This window comes from Mustela lutreola, chromosome 4 (genome assembly GCF_030435805.1).
Source record: "Mustela lutreola isolate mMusLut2 chromosome 4, mMusLut2.pri, whole genome shotgun sequence".
Classification (NCBI taxonomy): domain Eukaryota; kingdom Metazoa; phylum Chordata; class Mammalia; order Carnivora; family Mustelidae; genus Mustela; species Mustela lutreola.
In genome coordinates, this window is record NC_081293.1 from 144,095,261 (window position 1) to 144,116,290 (window position 21,030).

At 37.6% G+C, this 21,030-nt stretch overlaps 1 protein-coding gene across 1 annotated transcript in view; it reads right to left on the reverse strand.

Moving 5' to 3' along the window:
• Positions 1–21,030, reverse strand: part of CRPPA (CDP-L-ribitol pyrophosphorylase A) — a 311,086-nt gene that overhangs the window by 206,186 nt on the left and 83,870 nt on the right. The window contains exon 4 of the mRNA XM_059171274.1: positions 734–838. Within this exon, the coding sequence (XP_059027257.1) occupies positions 734–838 (105 nt within the window). The remainder of the gene's footprint in view (positions 1–733; positions 839–21,030) is intronic.

A 21,030-nucleotide genomic window follows, 5' to 3' on the forward strand; every position in this document is an offset into this window, starting at 1 on the left:
AATACTTCAAAAAATAAAAATATCCTACCCTATTTCAGAATATACTGTTCAACACATTTCTACCTCCTGAACAAAGGAAAGCCACACTGTGAAACACTCCAGCGTCCACTGGACATTTTAGTAGGATAGTGCTACAATCACTTCATTCCCTCGAAAACAAAAAAGTTTGTCATCAAGAGTCAATCCTTCTTACATTCAAGAGCCTAACACCTTACTGGGGCTACCAAGTGGGTCCAGTCACCCACCCCACTAAGTCAGGACTCTGCAGATATTTCCTGAACCCACTTAAGTTGGAGCTACCACCTCCTCAGGGCCTGGAAGGAAAGCTTGCTACTGTGAAAAGCTGATTTGCATCCTCAATCCAATGGAATTTAACGAAACTGAATATAAGAATATAGAGAGAGAAAAGAAAAAAAAATGAATAAAACCATCTTATCAGCTAAAATGGAATCTGTTTGAATAAATTATCTCAAAGTACATTTTCTGCAAACCAAGAAATAGAAATGATACATACTTTGATTCTCAGGAAACCCAGTAAAACTCTCAATACCTTTAAAGTATACATACATATGTATCCTTATACCTCAAAATACTGGTTCAGTATGAAACCAAGCATTTTTATACATTTCTTTATTTTCTTAAGCACCTGGAAAGTGTTTATGCTTATAGAATGTATCTTGGGAATTACATATAAACACAGCCAAAATCCAAAGTAAAATGCCAACTTCCTTACCTTCCAGAGGTCAGATGATCCTTCCACAAGTTTGGCATTAACATGACCATATTTTAGAGCCAACTGCAAACACTCAGTTCCAAATTCCAAGTCATAGTCACTACACTGGGTAGGAAAAAAAAAAGTTTAAATACATTTTTAAGCAAAACTTCTATTTCATATCAATATATAAAAGGAAAAGCCTAGAGAACTCACAAACTCTGATACTACTGATACATCAGGTTCCATAATAATTGTCCCTATGCTTGAAATGTCAAAAGATACAGCAAGGAGGCAAGTTGCAACCTTAAGTTTTGAACTTGAAACTTAAGTTTTCAACTTGAAACTCAATAGTTTCAGGGGCCAAATAAACAGAATACTTTTTTTGATTATAAGCTACCTTTCCCAACCTGTTTCTAAAATGCCTGCAAGTATGGCTGAAATTTTTTTATATCAGGATATTATCTGACAAATATGTGTATCCATTGAACTCCAACCCGATGCTATTTTTATATTAAGATATTCGCAAGTCACAGCTTTTGTTCATTTTAATATTTTACATAACAATACCTGTTTTACAAATTTATATTTTGATTCTGAACATGAAAACAGTTCAGTATGCCATTATCAGACAAAAATAGAAAGGCCTGGGGCATCTGGGTGACAGTTTAGCATCTTGGTTTCTGTTCAGGTCATGATCTCAGGGTCATGAAATCGAGCCCCCCCATTGGGCTCTATGCTCAGCTGGGAGTCAGCTTGAGATCTGCTCCCTGTGGCCCTCTCCCTGCTTGTGCACATGCTCCCTCCCTTTCCCATTCAAATAAGTAAATCTTAAAAAAGAAAAAATTAAGGTCTCTCGTAGATTTAGTAAAGCTTTTTTCAAGCATTTTAAACAAAACTATTAAAATGATCAAAACAATTCAGCTGAACAATACTGGTACCAATCATGTCCAAGCTCTATACTCAGAAGTATTTAAAGATAAATGAGAGGTCTATTAGATCCTCAAGGAAACCAAATCTTTTTTTTTTTTTTCCCAATCTTTTTTAAAGATTTTATTTATTGGAGAAAGAGAGTGAAAGAAATCACAAGTGGTGGGGAGGGGCAGAGGGAGAAGTAGCCTCTGCTAAGCAGGGAGGCTGATGAGCAGCTCAGCTTAATCCCAGGACTCTGAGACCATACCTGAGCTGAAGGCAGTTGTTTAACTGACTAAGCCACCCAGGCACCCCAAGGACTCAAAACTTAAAGAGGAAGCTGATCTGTAACAAATATTTTGCTAAAGGCTATGATAGATGCAACACTAAAATATCTACAAGTAGACGTGGAGACAAAATACTTAATCCTGTGTGAAGGCATTAGAATGAGATCTCTGATCTCATTCTACAGACTGAATAAAACTGGAGAGAGGCATAACTTAAGGAAAAAGGTGGTATATAATCAGAGAAGTTTCAGACATCTGATAGATTTATGTTTTAGAACAAACATACCCAGGTGAGAAAGACTGCATCAAGGCCACAAATATCAGTATTACATTCAGCACCCACTGCCAGGGCTATTTTGCTGTACTAGATATCCTAAGGTTCTAATTATAATGGGTTGTCAAAGTAATGGACAAGAAAATAGAACCACCCAATATACATAGTCCCAAATTGACCAGAATGGTCTCTCGGCTTAAATTTTCTATTCTGATACACTACTTAACATCACATATTTCTTAGACAACGTAATTTTAAAATAAGTATTATCGACATTTGTTATATTCAAATAAGACAAATGCTAACCCTCTTCTTTGTATTTCTACCATCTGTACAGACTCATTTAGCAGTATGTGAGATCTATATAAGTCAACAGAATGCTCTCTTTAACACATGGTCAAATCTTGAGGATGGCCAGCAATAACCCTTTTCCTGACTCTTTTCAAAGCCAAGATATTTAACACATTCGTGGAAAGCTTTAAAGATCCTCACAAAGTACATGTTGAGAGGAGACCACAGGAACAGGTATTTCCTCCTGTCTAGGTGGTGAAAAGAGAATTACTTGATGCTCTACTCCTGCCACTCATATGTTGATGGCAGCAGCCCACAAACTGTATGAAGTCTTTAGGATAGAAGTCACTAGAGCCAATGGGAAACAGAAAATGTTGAGTGACGGATATATGAAATATATACTGAAAATAGAGGCTGAGCAATCTTGGCAGAAAGAGTACCATGAATTTGTAATTTATTGTATAGATTACTATTACAACTATTTGTGGGGGTTTTGATAATTTCCATAATAAAATTTTTACTTCTGCAGTAAGTTCAAAAAATACATAATTAATAGCCTACCAAATTCTAAATTCCTACATTTCTCAGTAACACTGACCATTATTTCTACTTTTGTGTAAGAGATGGAAAGCTGGAAAAAGTACTCTTCTTTCCTGAAGAAAAATCATGTAAACTACAAAAGCATAACTTTTTCTTGAACCCACTGTAGCTGAGATCACAAGCTGACAAAGTAGCCATAAATCTAAGAAAACGCATGCCTCTACCAAGGACAAAGAGGATGCCATCACCCGCTCACCTACAAACAGCACAAGAACAAGACAGCAGATAACACGCAAGCAGGTAAAAAGAAATAAACGGAGAATTTCAACACATTGCTAAATAGTGAATGAAGGTGACCTCGAGAATATAGAATCCCTGGAGGTCACATACTCAACAGGAGTGTTTACACCCTTGCAGGCTCCCCTTCAGTAGTGTACTACTAGGGGCTCATAAATGGTATATTACTATTTGAAGGTGACTCTGCCTGCATATACTTTCTACGCTCAAGGCATATAGTAAACATTTTTAAGTTTAAAATAAATCAATAATGATAATATAGAATCATTTAAAAATGAGTAATTAGGGCGCCTGGGTGGCTCAGTGGGTTAAAGCCGCTGCCTTCGGCTCAGGTCATGATCTCAGGGTCCTGGGATCGAGTCCCGCATCGGGCTCTCTGCTCAGCAGGGAGCCTGCTTCCTCCTCTCTCTCTGCCTGCCTCTCTGCCTGCTTGTGATCCCTCTCTGTCAAATAAATAAATAAAATCTTAAAAAAAATAAAAATAAAAATAAAAATAAATAAAATAAAATAAAATAAAAATGAGTAATTAATACAAAGGCAGGCAAACCAAGAGAAAAACTGAACATAGGGAACAAACAGAAAACAACTAGCACAATAGATTTTAAAAGAAGAAGTCAGTGTGTAATTGCTGGAAATTTTTATCTTTATCATCTACCGTGGGAATTATAGTAATATCACTGATCACATAACATACACACACTGATACTAAGAACCCTCTGTGCCCTTAAACTTGTAGCCCGAAAGAATGCCAAACAATATTCCTCCCAGGAAGAAGCTCTAAGGATACTGTTGTCAGAGTTCCCCAAATATAGTTAATCTCAAAGTCAAAGTCAAACAGCTCCACCTACATAACCCACCAATCTAATCAGTGTCCAATACATAAACATGACCAGAAAACTCAGATTTAACTGAAACCAAGACTAACATGAAATATAAGGTCAAAAAGGGAAAAAAAAAAAAATCTTTTGGAGGAACTCTGCAGTTAAAAAAAGACTTCAGCATGGTAACTGAGAAAGTGTTAGTATTCATAAAATAGGATAGAGAAAAAAAACAGTGACCACAAAGTCCAATATGTAAAAAAGAAAAAAGAAAAACCAGAAGGAAAGAACATAAAAAGTAGGAGAAATAACCAAATATTTCCCCAAAAATTACAATAATAAAGAACATGAGTTTCCAAATTAAAAAGTCTCACAGAATCTAGAAGCTAATGGGTGAAAATACACCAAACCCAATTAAAAGAAACAAAAAGTCTCCTAAAAAGCAGGAACCCAAATTTGTTGAGCTTTAATAGCAACAATGAAAATGAAAAAAACAAAGCAGCAGTTTCTCCATAATTTTGAAGATAATTGTTGTAAATATAAAACTGTACTTCAAGAAAACTTATTTATCACCTGAGTATAGAATATGGATTTCCACAAACACTGCAGGACTCAACAGAATTTTAGTTCCTATGCACTCTTTTTCATTCCAAGTTTCATAGGCTTTGTCTTAGAGCAGTTTTAGTTTCCCAGGAAAGTTGAACAGGAAGCACAGTATTTCCCACATGTCCCCTACCCTCACATCACACAGCTTCCCCCACTACCCAAATTCTACACCAGAGTGGTACATTTGTTACAATCAGTGAGCTTACACCCCACACCCATTACCACCCCAAGTCCACAGTTTACACTAGGATCCCCTCAGCATTTTTAAGTTTAATGAGTTGGCACAAACATACAATGTATATCCATCATTTTGGTACCATAAGGAGCACATTCACTGTGTTAAAAATTCTCCACACTCCTCCTGTTCATCCTATTCCTTGCCTCCAACCCATGATAACCACTGAATTTTTTCCTGTTTCCACAGTTTGCCTTTTCCGGAAATCATGTACTTTTTAATTTTAATGAAGTCCAGCTTATCAATTATTTCATAGATCACACCTTTGGCATTTTATCTAAAAAGGTATCACCATACCCACGGTCATCTAAGTTTTTTCTAGGAGTTTTGTGGGGGTTTTGCTTTGCATTCAGGTCTATAATCCCTTCTGAAGTTTTGTGAAGGGTGTAAATTGTGCCTGGATTTTTTTTTTTTTTTATGTGAATGTTTACTTGTTAAAACCCTATTTACTGAAAAGACTACCTTTGTTTCATTATCTTCCTTTTGCACTTTTGACAAAAATCTGTCATTTATATAGTCTGTTTCTGGACTCTATACTCTGTTCCACTGACTCATGTGTCTCTCCTTTCTTCTACCTACTAGACTGTCTTGATTACTGTAGCTTTACAGTGAGTCTTGAAGCTGAGTAGTCACTCTTCCAACCTTATCCTTCTTCAATATTGCACTGGCTGTTCTGCATCTTTTGCCTCTCTATATAAACTCTAAAATCAGTTTACAACCACAAAAAATACTTGCTGGGCTTTTCACTGGGATTGCTTTAATCTAGAGACCACACTGGAAGAACTGACATCTTGGTAATACTAAGTCTTCCCATTCATGAACATGTCCTAGATCTCAATTTATTCAGTGCTTTTATTTTGCTTAGAGTTTTGTAGTTTTCCTCCTATGGATCTAATATGTATTGGGGAAGAATTTTAAGTATTTTATTTCAGTTTTGGAGCACTAAGTGTAAATGAAACATTTAATTTCGAGTTCCACCTGTTCTTTGCTATTATGTAAGATAGCGGTGGACTGTTATTTATTAACCTTTAGTTATGCAGCTTTTCTACAATCATTTATTTCCACTTTAATTCTTCCAGGTTTTCTTCAAAGACAATTATGTCATCTGCAAAGAAAGATTTATTTTGCCTCTCCCAATCAGAGTACTTACTTCCTTTCTTATTACTAAGAATTCTAATACAATGTTGAAAAGGAATGGCATGAGCACATTTTTGCTTTGTTGCTGATCTTGGTGGGAAAGCTTCTAGTTTATCATTAAGTATGATGTTAGCAGGGGTGCCTGGGCAGCACAGTCTGTTTAGTATCTGACTCTTAATTTCAGCTCAGCTCATGATCTTGGGGTCTTGGGATCGAGCCCCACTTGGGCTCCCCCCGCTCAACAGGAAGTCTGCTTGTCTCCCACTCCCTCTGCCTCTCACCTCACTCGTGTGCATGCTCTTTCTAAAATAAATAAATCTTCAAAAAAGAAAATAGTATTGAGACACATGTGTGGCTGAGTTGGCTAAGCATCTACCTTTGGCTCAGGTCCTGATCCCAGGGTCCTAGGATTAAGTCCCTGATACATCAGGCTCCTTGCTTAGCAAGGAGCCTGCTTCTCCCTCTGCCTGCTGCTCCTTCTGCTTGTGCTGTCTCTCAGTGTTAAATAAAAACAAAATCTAGGAAGGAAGGAAGGAAGGAAGGAAGAATAGGTTTTTGTACCTCATCTTCATCAAATTGAGGAAGTGCTCCCCCTATTCTAGTTCGCTCAGATTCTATCATGAGTAGCTAGACTTTGTCAAATACTCTTCTTGCATTATTGAAATATTTTGTTTTTCTTCTTCAGCTTGTGGATGTGATGTACCGTAGTTGATTTTTAAAAGATGAACTAGCCCTCAATACCTGGAATAAACCCCAGGTGGCTAAAGTCTTTAATTCTTTACATACATTGTCAGACCTACTTGCTAATGTTTTCTTGAGGATTTTTCATTTATGTTCATGACAGTGGGCTGTTATTTTCTTACCATGTCTTTGCTTTTACAATTAGTCTGGCATCAGAATGAGTTGGCAATCCCTTCCTCTGCTGCTATCCTCTATGGGAGAATATAGAGAATTGAAATTTCTGCTTTAAACATCTGTTATATTTTATAAGCAAAAGCATCTGGACTTCAGTCTACTTTAGAAAATTACTGATTCTATTTCTTTAATAGACATATGCTTACTCAGTTCGTCTATTCTCATGTGAGTTAGGCAGACTGTCTCTCTCACGTAATCATTCCATTTCATCTAGGTTATCAACTTTGAGGATAGAATTGTTCATATTATTTCTTTTATCCTTATAATTTCTAGCAGTTCTATAAAGATGTTCCCTATTTCCTGTGGGGGTTATAATTTGAATATTTTCTTCCTTGTGTGGTAAGGATACTCTCTTAGTCTTTTCAAAAAAACAGCTTTTGGGGTTTTGTCTTAGTTTTCTATTTTATTCATTTCTGTTATATTTTTACCATTTTTCTCTGCTTACTTTGGAATTTATTTGCTCTTTTTCTAATTCCCTAATACAGAGTTTTAGATTATTAATTAGATGCATTTTCTTTTCTACTATGTACATTCAACACTATGCATTTCCCTTTAAGGACTGCTCCTGGCATATTTCAAGGTAAGTGTTTTCATTTGTGTTTAGTTCAAAATATTTTAAATGAAATTTAAAATGTGACCTCACTTCTGACAGGTCTAAAAAGAGCTGCCGATTTTTCAATGTACTCAACTTTTTAGTTGGTCTTAGAAAGGAGTAACAGTCTCTAAGCTCTCTACAGTCATAGGAAAACAGAAGTTTCCCCATGCACTCTTTCTCAGGATATGGTGCTCCACAAAATTGAGAAGGGTAATGAGTCACTTGAAGACCTAGGATATAAAAAGTTGTAAAAAGTGGGATATCCTAACACAGTAGTGAAGTAGAGTCTCAAGATGATTGCTATGTACATGGCAGATTGATAAGGGTACCTACAAATGGAAAGAAATGCATAGGCACAGTTTAAGAATGAATAGAATCTCTTTGGAAGGTCTCAGGGGAAACCGCCTCTAAGAAGGAAGAACAAGGAACAGAATTGACACTCAGGCTCTCCTTTTACCCTTGGTACATGTACGCTGTCCTTGTGTATGCTACTCAAAAAAAATTCATGTTAACACTTATGTAGTGTAATGTTACATACAACATCAGTATTCCCAAGAAATAGATGCTTCCAAGTTAAGGACTTTGTTTCCAAAACACATGTATTAAATACTTTTGATAAATCAATCTGATATTCTGGTGATAATTAAGTTATGGAACATTTAAACATCTAAACATCGAATTTGAAAATAATAGTTTATGTGTATTACTATATCATGAAATATGAACTGTATGTGTGAAGTATTAATTTTCAATTTGTTGTTTTTAACAGCTTGAAGAAATTTGCAAACTGCCCATTAAAATTTATAACAAGTCCTTAAATGGATTTGCTGAATTGATGGAAGTATATGTATACTCTCATGAAGTTGAGACCTTATTGCCAAGTATTGAAGAGCATGGACCCTGAAGTCAATAGAGTCAGTTGGATCCTAACTGTGATCTTTCCACATGACAAGCTGCGGAGAAGTTAAGTAGTCTGTTCCTCAGTTTGCTCCATCTGGAGAAACAGAGAATAAGAATTATTCAAAGGAACAGATAGATGGGGTATCTGGTTTAGTGTCTAGTTTATGGCTATTCCTTGATAAAGCGGATACTGATTATGAATTGAGATAGTTAACTATACAAATTGGGATTTAATAAGTAGTCAGAAGCTTTTCGATAACACCTGATGTTTATGTTAAGTTCAATTTCCTCTATCCTAATATTGGACTAGCTCTGACCACGTGTATTGATCTTTTCCTTCGGCTTTCCCTTACACCCTGTTTCCATCAAGAAATATGAGGAAAGTTGGGGCGCCTGGGTGGCTCAGTGGGTTAAAGCCTCTGCCTTCGGCTCGGGTCATGATCCCGGGGTCCTGGGATCGAGTACCACGTCGGGCTCTCTGCTCCGCGAGGAGCCTGCTTCCTCCTCTCTCTCTCTCTCTGCCTGTCTCTCTGCCTACTTGTGGTCTCTGTCTGTCAAATAAATAAATAAAATCTTTAAAAAAAAAAAGTCTTTAAGAAATATGAGGAAAATTAAAATCATAGTTGGGAAACTAAAGATAGAAACAAAAAAAAAAGAAAGAAAAGTGTGTATAACCATTATGAATTCTCAATTGTGACCATTACAGTAATGGATTTTCTCTACCCATTTTAAAGTACTCTGTAAATCACACCTAGTTGAAGCTTTCTGTTATGTATATACTGCTTTACTGTTTTCTTCTGTGTGTAGTAAAGTTTTATGAGTAATGCCAAAGTAATAAACCACCCGTATTTTTCAGTCCTTCATGGATCTTTACCCCACAGTTAACCTCCTTCCTTACCCTTTCTACTATACCATCTGTCACGCTGAAGTACACTCAAACTCATTAAGTAACAGGTTCTTCACCCCCTAGAGCTGAAGGTATACCAATTGCTTGACATCATTCGCAAGAGGTATCTACTGCTTTTCCCAACCACCACTTACTGACAGGGCTTGAAGTCAAACTTAACATTCTGTATCTCCACTGTTCTTCCATGAAAAAGACCTATCCTTCCGGAATTTATGCCATCTGGCAAAATCTTCTGATCTTCTTAGTACTATCATCTCTCACTACTTCACAGCTCTGCAGTTTTAGGCAGATGGATCAGTCTTCCTTTTTGTTCCAACAACTGACATTACACTGGCTGAATTCCAAGTTTACACACAAAAAGTTTCAAATTCTCTAGAAGTTTCCTTGACCTTTTATCTTCACCTGAACAACTACTTACTATAATCAATCCTAGAAACATGGGGTTTTTGACAATTATTAAAGACTTTTATTAACAGGTGTTTGCTGTTTTTTGGCTGGAAAAAGAAAAAAGTTTATCATCTTTTATTACAAATTAAAAGTGAGGTTCTTAAAAATCTTAACTTGACCAGATGAAACTATTTAAAAATCTTTAAAGAGATACTGAGAAAAACAAGGCATTTTTTAAAAAAACACATTTGTCATTACAAGAAACAGAAATCTTTAGGTAAAAGTAATAAAAATCCTACACTGCAGAGATAATGCGGACAGTTCCATTTATCTGGTCACTGGGCAAAAAGCAAGGACTTAAGGTCTTCAGCTTCTGTCTTTTGTTCATTTCTTATTGCTGGAATTTCATCTTCATTTCTTTTTTTTTTTTTTTAACTTTATTTTTTCAGTGTCGTTTTCATTTCTCTGTGTTGGATCACTAAACCTGATGAAGGTAGATAGAGTAAGCCCGCATTTACTCAGCCCTGACCTGCTCAGCCTCGGGAGAAGAGGAACTCTCAGCCGCAGCCGCTGGATGGTTTGCTTTTGTCTCTGTCATCCTGTGGTTCAGGGTCTTCTGGGAATCTGCATCAGTAGCTGAAGATGCAGCAGAAGATGCTGAGGTGGCTGCTGACTATAGGTCTCGTCTCCTTGATTTTCCTTGTGTTCTTCATTGCTGTCCTGTCCAGGTTGTGTTTGGCTAGAAAGCCCCCTGCGGAATCTCGGTCTATGACCCCAATACACATTCTGCCTCACTGGTCAATCTTGTTCTCCTGCGCCCTGGCTGTCGCAGTACCCTCCATCTCTTCTCCCTGCCCAGCAGGGCCGGAATACAGGGGGTGGGTGCCCACAGGGTCTCCCCATACACAGTAAGATGGGAACCACGGTCTGCGATAGAGCCTGAGCCGTGGGCAACACCCGCACCCCCACCTGAGTATGCCTACTCTCCTAGCCCTCGTTCTCCGCCACCCCCCACCCCACCCCTTGGCTTTCAGTATTCTGACAATTCTGCTGGTAACTGTGTGGACAATCCCTGCCACATGGATAGCGTCTATAATGATTCCAGTCTGCTGCATATTTACTGCCTTGCACCAGAGCGCCACCAGAGCCGGTTTCATTTGCTGTCCCTGCCCCTCTTCTCCTTCGACATCTTCCAACTCCATGTACATCTCCTACACTGCGAAGGTACTGCCCATGTTCTTCTTTATGGCAGTCTGGTATACAAACTCCTTGGTGTCGTCATTCCTGATGAAACCATATCCATTACTCTGAACCCTTTTACTGTTCCCCAAACCTTCATTGGGATTATTTCCTTGTCCCGGCTGCCAGGCGCCGCCGCCCCCTGCACCACTGCCCATGCTGCCAGGGCTCCTAGGCAGCACCGAGCAGGGTGGCAGCGGCAGCTGGTGGGTCCTGTCCTCACTGCCTAAGGTGGCAGTGACACTGACCAGGCCAGCCACTGGGTGGGTGGCTGTAGCTCCTCCCTGAGTGTGACAGTAATAGCCTGGAATCCACTCCGGGCTTCCCCTACCAAGCCAACCCTACAAACTTGATTTTTTTTTCCTTTTCCCTTACTGATCCGTTCTTTATTTCAATTGTTTTGTTTTTGTTTTTTTCTTTTATAATTCAAGTACAGCAGACACAAAATGTTCCACTATTTTCAGGCTCACAACCATGATGGGACAAGTCTGTACATTATGCTCTGCTCATCAGAAGTGGAGCCGCCATCTGTCACCACAGGACCCTATTACAACACCACTGACTATATTCCCTATGCCATGCCTTTCATCTGCGTGCCTCGAGCTCACCTCCACCCATTCTGCCAGGCCCCCATTCCTATCTCCTCCCCTTCGGCAGCCACCTGCCAATTTGAGTTCACCCCTATCTGTAGCTCCTCTGACATGTTTAATTTCCTCAATTCAAGTCTCTGACCAGAACCTCCAATCTATCATTTCTTGTACTCTCTTCGCCCATTAATCTTGCCCTTTTGACTCACTGAGGCATCCAACACCATAAAACTACCATGTGATCTTGATTGGAAAACCTCTATTTTCTTAGACAGCCCTTAAAAAAAAAAAAAATCAGGGAAGTACAACTGAAGGCATTAAAAATTTATCAGTAGCATCCTAGCTGCCTCCATCCATTATCTACCTACTGGATCTCCTTTATGAACTTCAACTATCGATCAATCCTGTTGTTTCATTCCCTTAGTTTTTAATTTATATTTTTATCAGTTTTAGGTGTACATGGCTTGAAGAACCAAATATCCCTACAAGATTCGTTACAAGTTTACATCCCCCTCTTCACTGTAATTTGTCGTCCCCAGATGCAATTATTTCTCCTTCTTTCAACTGATTAATTTATTATTTGTTTCCATGTTTAACAGTCAACAATTGCGGAGGAACAAGTATCAGACCTCGGTGGTATGCAGTAATAGCTTCCGTCTCACTCACAACACTCTGAGTTGGCAGAGACAACTGTGCTTCTAGCTGTGCTGCTGGGAGTTGGCTGTGGCAGCTCCGGCCTAGTGGGCACCCTCTGCAAGACAAACTGGAAGGGCTACAACCAACCAGTGTATGCCTTCCTCATACTGCCGTACTTGAAACCGCAGGACCACAAGCTTAACAGAAAATCACAGTTAAGCCTCTACCTCATCATTTCTGCTAAAAATCCCAAAGCAAGTTAGAAGGCCCAATCCAGAATCACCAACCAGGAAAATCAATTTCACTCACCAGGAGACCGTGGCAAGGGCACATAAATATAACAGTGTCCAAGGACTGAAAAACTGGGGTCACCTAACCTGCTTATCACAATGCATCTCTGAACATACTTGGGATGCTGCTTCTTTGTCTTCTGAATTGGCTCTCTATTGAAGAATTCTGTCATCCTCCTAACCTCACCATGATACACACTAATACTTACTATTCCCCATCCATTCAATGTCATAATTTTAGTTAAGTCAGTATTGAGTGTTTACATCATTATATAAACATTCCTCCCAGGTAAGTCATAGATTAGAATTCCTTTTTTTTTTTTTCAGAAGCCTTTGTCTTCCCTGGAATTAGAACTTATCTTCTAAACTAAGTGTTTCGTTTTCCAGATACTTAGGACTCATTCAACAGCTAACACTGAGGTATTTGTTTAATTCTGCTTTTCAGATGTTTAGACACAAGACACTTCACCAATATTATATTCCTGAAGTAATCACCCCTTGGAGTCTTCTGAGCTTTTTCAACATGGCCTGGTTGTCCTTTGCCACTCACATAGTTATGATTTTTAAATCTTCCTATACCATCGTTGTGGGAATAATCTACATCTCCCTTCTGTCATGGGTCTCTTATCTTCTGTATTCCATGGAATCTTTCTTTAATGACTACCTCATTTTTGTGGAAAAAAAATTCTCTAATAGCTTTCTGAGAAAGAGACCCTAAGAGTTAAGTTTTTAAATCATTTTTTACTGCCTCATTTCTCTGCCATTTCCACCCTTTTATTTTCTCTTTCTTGACAATTTTTGTTATTGAATATTGACTCTCTTTGATTGCACTTCTAATTTTCTCTTCTTTCCTGTATTTCATCCTTTTGTCCTTTGGGAAAGAGTTTCTCAGATTTGCTTTTTATCCCAGATCTTTTATTCTCTAATTTTTTTTTATTTTAGCATTGTGAACTTGTTTCCTGTTTACAATTACTTGATCTTTGTAATGATATTAACTTCTAAAATCTTTCTGTTTCCCAGCCTGTTTGCTGCATCTTCTATGTTACTCTTCCCTGTCTCAGTCTCTATCCTCCACACTAAGCACATTCTCTAGATGGTCCAGTAATACTCATCAGCCTCTATTTAAGAGTGGAAGATTCAAGAGCTGTTAACCAATGATGGCAGAGTTAGAGTTTGTGAACAGTAAGCTTCATAGCAGCATGATGGGGTTAAGATGCTTACAGGGGAACCTCTGAAATTAGTATTTTTAGGTCTTTATTTGTAGACTGGACAGACTCTCTAAAAAAAAAAACTCTTCCAATTTTCAGCCAAGATGGAAGCAAAGCTACCACGATACCAGCTGCTGAGTGTGATAAGGGGCCATGGCCTTTCCTACTTAGCCAGTACTGAGCACATGGTCTGTGAGTCACTATTTTAGGCAAAGTGCTCATTTTCTCAACTGTACCCAATATTTTTCCCAGACACAGGGAATACTTCACTCACCCCCTCCCCCACCACCATCCTTTGTTTAGGGGTAGGTCGTGGAGAGGAAATAATGAGTTATACACCAGACTGCCTCTCTAACAGTGTCCAGTGAACCCTCCATATTTTGTACCCCCTCCACTCAATTCTAAATGTGCTGCTGGACCCTCAACTTTTGGGAGAACTCTACTGTAGATAATTTTAATTCCTAGCTTTCCTTACCATTCTTCTAATTGAGCCTTATCATATCTATTGTGCCAATTACTACTAATTTACCTGCTTTCTAGCTATTTGGTATAGGGTATTTGTTTACCATTGTCCCCTCTTATTCTCCTTATTTTGTGGGTCTATGTTTTTAATCACTTTCTAATAGGGTTTTTTTTTTTTTAAGATTTTATTTATTTGAGAGAAAGAGAGCAAGCACAAGAGGACAAGGGGGAAGAGGGAGAGGGAGAAGCATAGGGAGCCCAGCGCTGGACTTCATCCCAGGACCCTGAGATTGTGACCTGAGCCGAAGGCAGATGCTTAATTGACTGAGCCACCAGGCACCCTGGCTTTCTAGTAGCTTTAAATTGGGTTTCAAAAATTATCAAAATTATCTAAGTGTTCAGTCATTTATCTTTACCCAGAAGCTGGAGTATGCATTTTAATATCAAATTGTTTTCCATAAAGGTGGTTTCAATTTATATTCCCATAAACAGTATATGAGAATGTAGCAAAGTTGTTAACATGAGGTAAATGAATAGGCCTCAGAGGGACTGAAAAACCTCTGAATAAAATCTTCTGTGTATAATGTGGTTATTTTTCTGGGAAAGGATTCCACAAGTTTGAACTTTTATAACACACATCCAACTTTGGATCCATTGTTTTATGGTAATCATGTCATGGTCCATGGCTACAAATAATCCAATTACCTATCTATCCTTCCAGCTTTAACATCATTCACAGTATTATTTGTGCAAGGCAGCCTGGGAAGTTTGCCCAACAAAGAACAATATATACATTAGAAAGAAACTCAATCAAAGGCATGCTTGCACAGGTTTCTCACTCTGCAGTTACAGATCCATGCTCAGAATGTTTCAAGTAGAAACAAAATAGCCTATCTTACAATTAGGTAAACAATGAACACCTGCATTCCATTTATCATCTGAAAATCAAACTTTAAGCATTTTGCATACATTTATTGTTTGAATTATGCAATGCATTCTAAAATTGCATGAGAGACAGTTATCCAAGAAGCTTGGTTCTTACAATTTATCAGATCATTTTATGAATAAATAAGCAATTTCAGACTAAGCCCATATGAGGCTGATAATATAGAAGCCACTCACATGCTTCAGAAAACAAAACACAAATGACCTGGCTAAGGACAGGATTTCTTTGTGCACAAGTTTTTAAGTAAGTTTACATAAAGTTATACTCCTAAGAGGTTTCAAGTATCTATCAACTGAAAAACAAAAGTGTCAATTTATTATATTTTTGCCAACCTTACTCAAAGGAAATTCTTTATGAACTTAAAGACACCAAACTTAACAGTTGACCACTACCTAGAAGATGTTATTTCCTTTTTGGCTTTTGGTTAAATGGGGAGAAAAGTTAACATGGGAAAATGAGTTTCACCAGTAATTCTAAAACCGTATTTTTAGCCATTCTGTTGACCTTCACAATCAAATATTGTCAAACACTATTAAAAACTTTCATTGGGATATTCTATTCTTCTCTCTTATGGATCATTTCTGAAAAAGTAAACTGATTAAAAGCAATAAAATTAAGATTAGAATATTACCCAGAAACACATTGACTGGATATATTACACAGCCACTATCTAGCCCCAATATAAACTAAGGGGAAAATGGGAATCATTATCACTATCCAACCCCAGACACAAGGCAGCTCTAATTTATGCAGAAGAGAACTGTTACAAGGCTGCTTCCAGAATGTCAAGAGATTGTGATTATAAGTCCAGGAAATAGAAGGGAGAATCCAAAACCACAAGTTATTCCAGTAGCTACAGAATTGGTGACATAGTTACCCAACCTGAAAAATGGAGAAAAAAGAGTAGGTCTATTGCTTAAGCTAATGGCATCAGTTAGATATGTTACCTGTAGGACACCTAGTAAAAATACTTCTAAGAAGTTGTAAGTATATACCAAACATTCATGGGGGAACCATGAAAAGGGATGATCAGAAAAAGCTGAAGGACACCTATACGTTTACGAAGCAAATATTTGTGGAAAATTTACCAGGCATTAAATGAATTGGTACTGAGAAGGAGGAGAAAGGATGGGGAAAATCACACAGGTAATTTTAATACAAGGAGATCCCACACATATCAGAGGTATGTTCATAGCCTGGGAGAGCTGAAAACAATCATCCATCATTTCAAGAGATTAGTTATTTGTTTTTAATTGACACATTGTGTAAGTTGCCAAAAACTTAACCTGAGTTCAGTGTAAACAATCAAAACTTTGACAATCCGCTTTAAACATAAATTAGATATTACCCAAAGTCCTTTACTGACCAGAAGTACAGTTTTAAAATTAATCCACCTTCTACACAACTTGCCCAATAGTCTCTTTCTGGCCTACTCCTTGTAATAATTTAGCATCTTCAGCCTTGTCTCTAGTTTTCTCATATTTCCCATGATAGTTTAACACCTTTACAAGTCTTTCACTTTGCAATTTAGTTCCCCCAGTGCTAACTCTTAAGTGACACATTATCTATGAAACTCTGTAGCTTCTTCTTTTTTTTTTAATGAGCTCTGTTCTTTCGGATCTATATCATAATACAAGTCATAACTAAGTTTGGGAATTAAACCTTCCTGAAGAGTAGGTCACTGAGGTGAATATTAACCCCCAAAAAGCTATTCGGCAATAAAACAGAACAAAAGACTGATCTGTGCAAAGGCATGAGTGAACCTCAAAATTGTTATGCTTTACTGTAATAAGTCAGATACAAAAGACTACACATCTATGATTCCATTTGTATGACATTCAAGAGGGCGAGAAACTATAGAGACACAAAACAGATCCATGATAGCTAAAGCCTGAGGATGAAGAAAATTAATTCACTGCAAGTTTGGTCATATGATTTGCATTATCCAATAGGAGGCAGAAGGGACAGTGTCCCCGTTCCAAACCTAAGCTTTAAGAAACCCTGGGTGTTTCCACTCTCTTGTACCTCTGCATCTCCATAAAAGAACACACCTGGATAAACTGCTGGTCAAAGAAGGGTGAAGAAGGGGAAATTTTTCAGACTATGTATGTACACCAGCAATGTGAGGCAGAGCTACCCCAAAACAGAGCTATCTAGTCAAGTTGAAGATCAGAACCCAGCTAACCCACAGAAACTTAAGTGTAAATTAATTAACACTCAACTACTACATTTGTGGAATTTTTATTACACACCCATGATATAGCAATGGCAAACTAAGTTGTTGAAAAAGTTTTTTTCAAATTTACCAAAAGCTAGGAAGACTTCGATGAGCAGTCTATAGTATAATAAGCAACTCCAGTAATAAGCCACAAATATATGCAACAGGAGTCTCAAAGACATTGTACAAAAAATCATAGCGAAATATTGCGAGCATGCTGATGATCTTCATAAAAATATTCAAAACCAAGCAATTTTGGGGCACTCTACTTATGTGTTAAGACTACAGAGAAAGGCAAGAAAATTACTAACACAAAATTAAATACAATAATAGCAGGGAAGGGAAGAGGATCAGGACAGGGATGCAAGCAAAAAAAGCTCACACTGAAGATCTCAAATGCTCTGGCATTATGTTACACCATATAAGCTGGATGATGGAAAAAAAATTAAACACCTAATTTTCTTTATCAAATACATGTTAACGAAGGTATTACACCAAAAATGCATATTAACACACACATCCACAAAAGGCTTGTTGAGTATATATATATATATATATATATATATATATATATATATATACACACACACACACACACACACACACTAAGACCTGTATACCTGTCCCTCACCCACAGAGAGCTTAATTATGGACCCTGGGCAGAATGAACTTCATAGCACAGACAGCTAGAGACTGGAAAGAAATTATTATAGCAGGATCATCTGGGAAGACTAGAAGATTATCTAGGAACACCTCAATTGTAGTATTTCTTCTATAATAGCTAACATCCTCTTCTAAGGAATTTAATAAATCCCCTTAGCTACAAGAAGTTGAGATTTTATTTATCAACAGGTATAAAACAAGGCAATAAAAACACAGCCCAGTAAGCAGATCACTTTCTGCACATTCCCTGCATGTTCTATAGATTGCATCATGCATCAGCAGAGTATGCCACTGGCAAACAGCAAGGGCTCCAGACCTTCACACAGCCTTTGATGTGCTTAGACCCTTGCATTTCATATACTACTGCACTGGCCCTTGCCTCTAGTACATTCTCCATTACAGTCATTTTCCTTGTGTAATCTGTTCACAATGTAACAACCGAGTTGTCGAATTACAATTCCAATGTCCTCCTCATTTTTATCTCAGTAGTGGAAATGCCTACAAGAATGTGAGGTTTTTAGTTTTCAATATTTGCCTCCATTTGTCTGCTTTTACTCCCATGATTAGGAAATCATCAAATGACATACTGTATACTTGAACTTGTTTTGAGTATAGTACATATATTGGGCACTCACTCTGCCCTCATTTTTTGTTTTTAAGGAAATATCTAATCCACAGTCCAAGCTAAAACAACAACAACCTTGTTTTATTTCCTGTGATTTCTTCCCTTCCCAACCCCATTCTGTTGTTGTCTACGGGTGGAGATGTATAGCCAGAGTTGCCCATCTGTCAGATGATCCATGGCTTATGATCTGGGTGAATAAAGCAGAGTAAATAACATTCCACCTGCAAAAAAAATTGCACAACATAAAAAAAGAACCTGCAAATTGGACAAGGAAGCCAAGCCTACAATGGCACATATTCTTCTTATGGCTAAAGAACTATGGCAACTAAAGCTCAAGTTACAAGAAACTTGAGCTTCATAAATGAAGCAGAGTAATAGCGAAAAAAAAAAAAAAAAAGTACTTATCATAAAGCAAAAAAACCCGATCCTAACAAAGGTCTCAACAACTTATAGCTACCAATTGTATTTTTCCAGAAACTCACAGATCTTTCTTAAAAAACTTCAAGTCTCAAAAAAAAAAAACCACATCACGTCTCTCTTCTTTGCAAACACAAGAGATAGAGAGGTTCCCTTGACACTGGAAAATTACAGCAAGAGTAAAAATTCTTATTATAGGCAATTACCTCAAAATAGTCCCGCAGAACTGGGGATTGTGTAACCACAAGAACACTACTGATGACCATTTGTAACTATGGCCAAATTATCCAAAAACCTTTTCCAAACCAAAATGATGAATATCTGAATGAAACTCTGCAAGAGTGCACCCTAGTTCTTCTTGGACATACATGTGAAGTCGGCAGTCTCAGCTTCACATTGGCATGAACACTGCTAATATCTTCTCACCTTAAGTTATCTGAGGTTCCTAGGATTTCCTTTTTATCTCTAAGTAAACATATACAGAACACATCTACTATCCAACCAACATCACAAGGAATAGTACTTACTCCTTTTAGAGTAACATTTTGGTAACACAGAGTGGACTTAGCAACATAAAAGGAAAGTATAGTCTGTCCAAAAACTGTTAGAAATTTAGTCTTTATGCTAAAAAAGAAAAAAAAAGGTCTAATAATACTGTTTCCTAACTAATATTAGAATATTTATTCATCAAGAAAAACTAGAGGGGAAAAAAGTTTGGTGACAGCACTAAGAACAAAATATAGGACTACTACCTGCTCCCAGGTCTCAGTCCTCTGAAGGAACTGCATTCCCATCTTGATTAATAATTATTATTCCCTGAGTGTTGACAGTTATTTCCTGTTATTCAATGTATGCGAAAGCATTCTTTCCCCCAAAGGATTTTCATGATATTAAACAGACATCTAACAGACAGAGGCTTAATAAAAACCAAACCAAAACAAAACCAAAACCAAAAAAAAAAGCTAATTAGTTTTCATTGTGGAAATATCAAGAGTAGGAGGAAACATATGTAGAGGCTAAAGAAAGAAATCTCTCAAAATGTAGATGTCCTAGGATCAAAATAGATTGTCTGCCCTACAAAGCCCATCACAGAAGTACTATATCTCTAGAGAATACTCATATAAGAAGAAGAGTCATCAAGTTCATTATGAGCTAAAATTATCTTAATTTGTAGGCATTGGGACCACAGAAAAGCTGGAGCAAAATTTCTAGAACAAAGTGACTAACCTATGTTAAATATATTTCATTAATTTTGCATGTGTTATGTTTTGAGGTTAAGAGTGAGAGAGAAATTCAAAACATACCTGAAGACTTCTTTCCCAATCTTGTGGAGATTCTGTTGTGTGGGGTTTTTCCCACAAAGGGTGCTTATGAAAGATTTCAGAGTGGTAACACTGGAGACTACAGACCATCTCTTGCCCACTCATACACACAGAAACAGATGTAAAACATCCTTCCTGACCTAACTCTAAACTGGACCAATTTGGGACCAATTTTGTCTAGTGCCTGAAAACTACCAAATCATGAAAAAGCCGTTTTTATTTTCCCCAGCCAGTACCATTTCTCTCTGCCTTGTTGCAATGTCAAAGAAAAAGAGGAGTTTGAATCTTGATGTCTTTCTGGGTTAAAATAAAGTGAAAATAAGTGCCTGGAATAGGACCTTCCAATTCATTTTCATGTTTTAACTTTGTCACATTTTTCCTGAAAGTTTAGAAATATTTCATAGCATCCTTTCAATCACCCACCGGGAAGTTTTCCTTTCTCATTTCCCAGAGTGGGGAGGTCGCCAATTCACTCCAGGTGAAACTTATTATCTTCAAATAGATCACAGCCTTGGGGAAAAAAAAGGAAGGTGGCCAGGACTCAATGGTGTGAACTAACAAGCACCATGAACACCAAGGTTCTGATTGCATCTTGTGCAGCCAA